The sequence below is a fragment of the Artibeus jamaicensis genome, unplaced genomic scaffold (assembly GCF_021234435.1).
Source record: "Artibeus jamaicensis isolate MK-2021 breed Jamaican fruit bat unplaced genomic scaffold, CSHL_Jam_final contig_718, whole genome shotgun sequence".
NCBI lineage: Eukaryota > Metazoa > Chordata > Mammalia > Chiroptera > Phyllostomidae > Artibeus > Artibeus jamaicensis.
The window spans coordinates 2,834,188-2,841,990 of NW_026521936.1; the positions used below are offsets into that span (position 1 = coordinate 2,834,188).

Here is a 7,803-nt window from a genome sequence, read left to right on the forward strand (position 1 = left end):
CAAGGTGGTTAACTGAGCTTATGAGTAGCCGGTGTCACATGACCCCAGGGTGCTGTGCAGGTAGAGAGGAGGCAGCTGGCTGAACAACCCACAGGGATTAGCCAACAGCTCCTAGGGAGCCGGATGGACTTCCACATACAGTAATGGGGAAGCCACTGATTATTTCTGGAAAGGGGGGGGTCACATCCATCACCTCCACGTCGCACCAGGGCTGCTTCTGCGGACAGGTGTCTTCGCTGATAGGAGACGGCCAAGTTCTGGGCAACGGGAACAAGCACAGTTTGACTTGCTCCCAAGGAAAAAGAAGGTGGTGGGTGTGAGGGAGGCAGATGCGGGGGCCTCCGCTGTGGAATCTGTGGTGCTTCCAGCTCCTGCTGGGAGATGCAGCCTCTGAGTCTAGTCCTTCGGGCATTGCTGGGGCAGGGGGGTTCCCATGCACACACGTCCTGATGCAGCTCTCCAGGTGCTGGGGCGGAGGCCAGGTAGGGGCGCACAGCCTGCCTTGCCACATCTGTGCTCTGAGCAAGCCTCCAATGCCAGCTTGTGAGAGAGCCAGGCCCCTGGGAAATGCTGTTTATCACACACTACCCATGTGCTCTGGCTCCCTGTATAAGCTCACAGTAAAGAGGACAACTGATGTTTCGTGCAGCACCCCAGGGCTGAAATGCGGTGAGCGCCTTCAGGCCATTCCAGGAGGCCTGTTACCCGGCACCCCCACATTGTTTCACTTCAGGAGAGCAGCTAGGGTTCAGACCCAAGGGCCTGGCTGCTCCCTCATTGGAGGAGCTTCCTCTTTTTGCCTCACAAGAAAACAAGCTGAAGTGCATGAGGAATAGGAGCAAGCGCTCTGCCTTTGCCCAGAGGCCTGGTCAAGCCTCCACACTCCTTCCCTACCTGTAATCTTCAGGGCGCCTCCGTGTCCCCAGTCCTGGTATTCCTTCCACTCAGCATGCCCCATGACTGACCTTCGGAGCAACCAGCATTGGGAGCGGCACGTTGGTGACAGCCATAGAGGCCAGGCAGGTTGGAGACAGCCATAGAGGCCAGGCAGGAGGAGCGAGGGATCTCAGCTCACCCCCAACACCGCCAGGCAAGCTAGAGAGCTATGACACTCCAGAGCTCCTGCTTCTCTCTCAAGCTCAGGTTGAGCTCCTGGCCTGCGTGTTTAGCAGGACAGTGTTAAGATTGTTCAGGTACCTTCTCCAGGTGTCTGTCAGCTGAGGACACTCGGGAAGAGGGGAGGGGTGGCCCAGGATGTCCTCTCCACTTCTGGTTTCAAAGATGTGCAAATCAGTTTACAAAACCACAATGGACACTCAGCATTTTGCTATTTGAATAAAGCAGATTTTATTTCGACACACGCCTCTGTCCTGTAAATTATTTTAGCCCAAAGTGGGAAACTGGAGCAGCTCACCGAAGATAACTACGTCTGGCTGCCGGGAAAGCTTGTCCTTAGCCCCTGGCCCTTGGCCCTCGCCCCAGAGGACAGGCGCGCTTGCGCGCGCGTGCCTGAGCCGATCGGGCTGGCGGAGCGCGCTCCCCAAGGCCGCCCCGTTCTGCTGCGCATGCTCGGCGCCCACTGCCCGGCCTGGACTCGCGCATCTCCAAGCATCTGCCTCTGGTCCTGCACCCAGGTCTGGGCGTCCCGCGCCCCGCCATGACAGCGCACTCCTTTGCCCTCCCGGTCATCATCTTCACCACGTTCTGGGGCCTCATCGGCATCGCCGGGCCCTGGTTCGTGCCGAAAGGACCCAACCGCGGGTAAGGGACGCGCGCAGGCCCAGCTTCCCTGCGGACCCCTCCCGGGCGGAGCGCAAGAGATGGCCAGCGCCCACTCCTCCTGTTCGGCTGGAAACTGGCCGGCGGTAGGGGCCAAAGGCAGGGAGGCCTTCTTTAGAAAGGCCGAGAGCTGACCGATGCGGGCAACGGTCCAGGGTCATCCCCTCCGGCCAATCACGGCTGTGGCTAGCCACTCGGTGCAATTGGTTCACACCGCACCAGCTGTGACCTAGAGAGAATGTGACCCCATTCCAGCCTCCCTTTCTTCACAGAGAAAACGGGGAGATGATGATGATGGCCGCCTTTCAGGCTGCTGTGAGGATTACTCGAAATAACGCATATAAAACTCTTAACGGTGAGGGACTCGTCTTAGGTGTTGGGTCGTGTTCTAGGCGGTGTCGCTGGCCTGTGGCGGTCCCGGAGCAGATTCCTACGCCTGCTGCACCCTGGACCAGTTTGCGCTTCGCGTTATCCGCAGTTGTAAAGTACTGTTTACCCTTGTTTGCAAGTTCCTCCAGGCCCCAGAGGGGTTTGTTATAGACCCCAGTGCCCAGCACGGGACGGGCCCACCGAGCTTGGTAATGTCGAAAGAGTGGATCAGGTGCTCATTTCTCCAGCGCAGTCTCTGTGCAGTGTGGGTCAGAAGTCCTAGGGCCTGGTTCGGGTTCAGTGTAGCTCTGGCTGCAGGCCTCTCACAAACGTGCACGTTGCAGCTGGAGCCCTTCAAGATCTGCAGGGCCCAGGACGCTGGCTTCACCTTGTAAACCATGTTAGTGTCTCAGCTCTCCTGCAAACTTTGGCGAGTTCTTCATTCTGTCTAACTGAAGTCTCCCCTGCTGCATTGTAAGCGTTTGTCTCCAGTGGCCTGAGTGGACACAAGGTAGCCAGTCCCCATGCTCTTTCCAGCCACTCGCTCTGCCTTGGAAATGGCTCACAGTCTCCTGCTCTTGCCCAGCGTTCTGGGCCTCTGTGTTCCTTCCCCCTGTCCAGTGAATTTTGAATTCCAGAGACCCCTCCTCGGCGGGCTGCGGCAAATGCATTTCTGCGAGTGTCTTTTCCCCACGTGCCTGCCTTAGATGGAGACCCAGTGAGTGATAGAGGAAGGAGATGGAGGGAGTGGATTGTAGTGTGACTTGGATGTGGTCAAGGTCGGCCTCCCCATGAGGTGACACTGAGCATTTTTATTTTCCATCCGAGGACAACTTGGCCTCCTGTGCTCCGATGGCTCTGGGAAGGCCAACGGGAAAGGGGCCAGCCCCGAGAGCTCCTTCTGCAGCCCTGGCCCGGCCTCCTGAGCGTACCACTTCTATCCGTGACCCTGACCTGACACCCTCTCTCATTGCAGGGTGATCATCACCATGCTGGTAGCCACTGCCGTGTGCTGCTACCTCTTGTAAGTACCTCTCTCCCAGCTCAAAATCAGCCAGTGCCTGTCTTCTCCTCCCTTCCTCCCTCCGCTCCCTTGCCCTGCCCTCGCCCCTGTCCGCATCGTGACAAGTTCCATGCCTGAAAGGCTGAATCTGTAAAACACAAGAGAGGAGATGGTTTGGAGTGGGAGAGAGTGGTGGGCTGGAAGTCAGCAACTCCGGGTTCTGAGTCCCTGGACGAGCTGCGTGTGGTCCACAGGCTGCCACTTGCTCCTCTGTGAAATGAGTGAGTTCAGCCGGCTCAGTGCTTTTCACGCCAGACTTGGCATCAGAATCACCTGGAGGGACCGAGATACATCTCTGAGGGCTGCGCCCTCCACCCACTAAATCACTGTGTGCTTGGGAATCTGTGTTTATCACACACGCCAGTGAGAGCTGCCAGATGGGCGGTCTTTAAACTTGAAAAGGGACTCCGGGGACACCGCAGAGCGTTCTGAGGGATTTGAGGACCTGGACAAGGCGAGGGAATCCATTTCCAGGTCCTCAGCGTCTAGATGGTCTGTTTTCCAAAACCGCCATTCGGGATAGCCCCTGCCCCTTTACAGAGGAAGGCAGCCAGCCTTCCGTCCACCCCCAGTCCTGTGTTTCGTCTCCAGGTTGGAATCATCCTGCCGCCAAACCGAGGAGCAGGTCCTCGTCCTGGTGTTAGGGAGGCCTCCCTCCTGGTCATTTGAGCCCAAGTGAGGTCTGTCTGGCTTCGAATCTTCCTGGGTCTCGGGCGCCATTTTTATGGGTTAACTTTGGTCTCAGTGGGTGTTCTGAACTCAGAACAATCAACATAGGACAGGTAACGTGATGGAATGATGATGTTTTTAAAGAAGATTTTATTTAGAGAGAGGGGAAGTGAGGGAGAAAGAAAGGGAGAGAAACACCAATGTGTGAGAGAGGGGACCCGCAACCGATGCATATGCCCTGACCCGGAATTGAACCAGCGGCCTTTGGGTTGGCAGGCCAGTGCTCATTCCACTGAGCCACACCAGCCAGGGCGAAATGCTGATATTTTAAAAAGTGATAGAGTCTTTTGAAAGTAACTGGGATAATTCTCAGGGCTGCCAAATTTTTCAAATACGTAGGCTAATACCCACATTTTAAAAAATTCATGACTGATTTCAGATTTGGTGCCTGTTATGTAGTTAATACCTGTTTTACTTAATTGGATCAGGAGCTATTTATTCCTATTAGTCAATTCCAATTTTACTTTCTATAATGTGCGATAGTTCTACCTCCTGTTAACAACAACAAAAAAACCTTGATAAAAACAAGGATGACTCAGAATTCCCCCTGGACAGAGCATCTTCAGAGCCCTTTCTCTGTGCTGTCTTGGTCTTTCAGGCCTCGACAGACGACCTCGTTTCTCCCAGGGAGGGGCTGAGAGGGGCTATAGTTGGAGGGCCCAGAGACAGACGGGACAGAGGGTGGTGTCTGGGGCCAGCGGGGAGACAGAGCAGGGTGCGGGTGATTACAAACACCAGCTCAGCATATGGGAAGGGAACCTGGGCCGCAGACCAGAGGCACACAGGCAGAAAGGTGGGGTGGTTTAAGCAAATGCCACGCCTAGAAGTTATAATTACAGAACATAAACATGGGTTAAGGCCGGTGATCAGTAGGCAGTGGTTTCGGGTGGTGTCCCAGGCGTCAAGCCGGGGACTGGCTGGTCTGGGGATTCGGAGGCAGGGGAGCCGGATCCCTTCTGCCAAACCACACCAGGCACGGTTGGTACCAGCATCGGCGGCATGCAAAGCCATGCCCCTCCAGGGTACGGGGGTCTGCTCTGTGGGCAAAGTCATGATGACAGGGCCTGACACCCCCCCCCCAGGTGTACAGCCTGCCGGTGGTCCCCAGGGAGCTCACTGGCCTGAGGGATGGCCCTGTCCTGTCCCCAGCAGGCGTGGGAGTGGGGCATTCTGGTCATCAGATCTTCCTACTGGGGTAGTTCCTTCATCTTGCCCGAAAGGGGGTGATTCTGGTGTGCGTGTCTCAGACCAGCGCTGTCCTGCTCCCAGATGGAGACTGGGGCGGCCCAGACCAGGGATGTATTTGGGCCCAGCTGGGGGTCACTCCCAATGGGCCCCGGAGTCTGTCTCCCCTCTTCTCTCATCCCAGGGTCCGGCCTCCATTCAGGGATCTTACAGAACACCCGGTCAGACCTCCCTAAACCAAAACCCGCAACCCCCAGACTCAGCCCATCTGCTGGCTGGGGGAGGGCAGGGGGGTTGGTCACATGGCCACACGCCTCGCCTGAGTCACGCCTGGTAGGTTCCTGCTGTGTGCAGGCTCACCCTCACTGTGCTGTCCTTGGCAGCTGGCTCATCGCCATCCTGGCCCAGCTGAACCCCCTGTTCGGGCCGCAGCTGAAGAACGAGACCATCTGGTACGTGCGCTTCCTCTGGGAGTGACCGCTGCCGCTTCAGCCCAGGTACGGGGCCGGGAGAGGGGGTGGGGGGCTGGGGCCGGGCCAGGTGTGGGGCCAGGGCCTGGCAAGGAGGCAGGGAACAGGCAGGGCTGTGGTAAGAGTTTGCATTTGGATTCAGGTATTCATTTATTCAGGAAAAAACACCCCAAACTGCTGAGCACCCACTGCCTGCCTGCCTGGTGCTGTGCTGGGCACCAGGATGGACGGCAAACCAAGGCCTCCAGGTGCGTCCCCAAAGGGTCCAGAGGGTGTGGCAGGTGCAGAGCCTGTCCCGGGAGAGGAAGGCCTGGGCCCAGGAGTGTGGAGGCAGTGACTCTGATGAGGAATGGCGGAGGGGGGCTGGGGCAGAGGTTGGTGGAGGGGTACAGAGGGGGTCTCTACGGCGGCAAGAAGATGACCCTTTCATGTGATGTGCTTTTCAGGTGGCCCAGCTCTCTGGATGACCTCGGCTGGACCGTCCCTGAATACCCCTTTGTCCCCACCCCCGCAGCTGTGTCCTGGCCCCTCTGTGCTCCCTCCCCAGGGCCTGCCTGGCTCCCGCAAGTGCCCCTGTCCCCAGCCAGTCCGGCCTGAGCTGTATTTGGCTGGAGCAGAGAGATCCCGCCCTCACACTCCCACAGCCCCTTCCTACACGAGACCTGGCCAGGAGTTGACAAGGGAGATCTGTCCAGGGAAGGACCTGTGTCCCTCAGAGAAGGCTACCAGGACGAGTGGAAGCCCTGCATGGGGGTCAGGGCGCAGTCGCCAGCTCTGCCTTTTTCTGCTGCGTGGCCCCAGGTGGGAAGCCCCTCTGCCTCCAGGGCCTCCTCACCTGGGAAGTGGAGGGCAGAGCTCCTTCCGGGTGTGGCAAAGGCCTTTGGAATTTAATTTCCTGAAAATGTTGAAGTAATGGGAAAACATTCACACCAAAAAACATGCTAATATGGGTCCAGATAGAAACTCGTATGTTTAGTACCCTTTATAGTCCTACAGTCACCGGCCTTCTCAGAACGTCGTTCCCCCTCAGACTTTCCTGTCCCGCTCTCCTCCCGTGGCTGCTGCTGCGCCCTGGCCCCCCGCCCAAGGCAGCTCCCACGCATGGTCTGGACTCCATGAGGCTGCATGAAGGCAGGTTTCTGGGCCCCTCACAGCAGCATGTAGATCATCTGAGCTGGGGAGAGTGAAGGGAGACAGGTGCGGGCAAGGTTTGGGCAGCTCTGTGGGCTCCTGGGACCAGCACCAGGCTGGCTGTGCCAGCAGCAGGCCAGAGGGATCCTGAGACCACCGGCCCATGCCCTGGCCTCTAAGGGGAGCAGAGGCTGAGGTCTCAGATGCTTGCCCTTTGTCCCAGAGCTAATTGGGGTCCCCTCTCTGCCACGCGGCCTCCCTGGAGGAAGAACCCAATCTCACCTATTTATTGACTATTTATTTGATTGGCCTTCCTCCCACTTAGTGGGCACTGTTTTTGGACTGGTGCTAGAGTGCAAGGTGTCTCACCTGGACTTCTTGGTCTGGCCTGTTGCTCAGAGCTCAGGCCGGGGCCTCCCCTCGACATCCCACCATCTCCCTTTTGGACTTCCTGCCTGTCCTGGCCTCCCTGGCCCTGCTGGAGTGGGGGTGTTGTGTGGGGTTGCACAGGAAACCCACTGCATGTCTAGCGACTCTGCAGTGGCAGGAAATCACTGCTCGGTGGCAGACTCCTGGCTGAGGCCAAGTTTGCTGGCCGCCTCTCCTTGCCCACCTGATTCTGTAGTGTAAAGGCTGGGGACATGAACGGGGGACTGGCAGCTGCTCAGAGCTGCAGCCCTGGGACATGGACATGAACCCACACTTTCCTGAGACCCGAAGGAAGGGGCAGCCATCGAGGATTCTACCAGAACCAGGAGGAAGAGGAGGCGGAGGACTGGCTCAGGTGGAGCTTCGACCGCCACTCACCTGTTCCCAATTACAGAGTGAACAGCTCCTGGGCTGGGCAATAAAGCAGGTTCCCAACCTCTGTAGCACAGCCTGCCTCATTCCCAAGTACCCGAGGGCCCGAGTCTGCCTGGTCTGCGCCTAGACTTGGCGAGGGCCCATGGCCTGCTTGGGGCAGGGGACAGCGAGCAGAAGGGACTGGCACTTCAAGGCCCGGGAGGAGCCAGCTGCATGAAGTTTGGAGAGATGCACAGAGGAGGGACCAGGGCAATATGAAGCCACAAAAAGGTT

At 57.8% G+C, this 7,803-nt stretch overlaps 1 protein-coding gene across 1 annotated transcript; it reads left to right on the top strand.

Moving 5' to 3' along the window:
• The first annotated feature begins 1,537 nt into the window (after positions 1-1,537).
• ATP6V0E2 (ATPase H+ transporting V0 subunit e2) lies at positions 1,538-7,598 on the top strand. Its single transcript, XM_037127385.2, has 4 exons — positions 1,538-1,761; positions 3,125-3,172; positions 5,509-5,622; positions 6,042-7,598. Exons 1-3 carry the CDS (start codon positions 1,658-1,660, stop codon positions 5,600-5,602), a joined length of 246 nt encoding a protein of 81 aa, XP_036983280.1. The 5' UTR covers positions 1,538-1,657; the 3' UTR covers positions 5,603-5,622; positions 6,042-7,598.
• The last annotated feature ends 205 nt before the right edge of the window (positions 7,599-7,803 follow it).

What these genes read in the sequence shown, in the direction of transcription:
- ATP6V0E2 (XM_037127385.2), top strand. Translation starts at nt 1,658, where the DNA reads ATGACAGCGCACTCCTTTGCCCTCCCGGTCATCATCTTCACCACGTTC. An exon ending in CCGAAAGGACCCAACCGCGG is followed by an intron (nt 1,762 to 3,124) that starts GTAAGGGACGCG and finishes CTCTCATTGCAG; the next exon opens with GGTGATCATCACCATGCTGG. An exon ending in GCCGTGTGCTGCTACCTCTT is followed by an intron (nt 3,173 to 5,508) that starts GTAAGTACCTCT and finishes TGTCCTTGGCAG; the next exon opens with CTGGCTCATCGCCATCCTGG.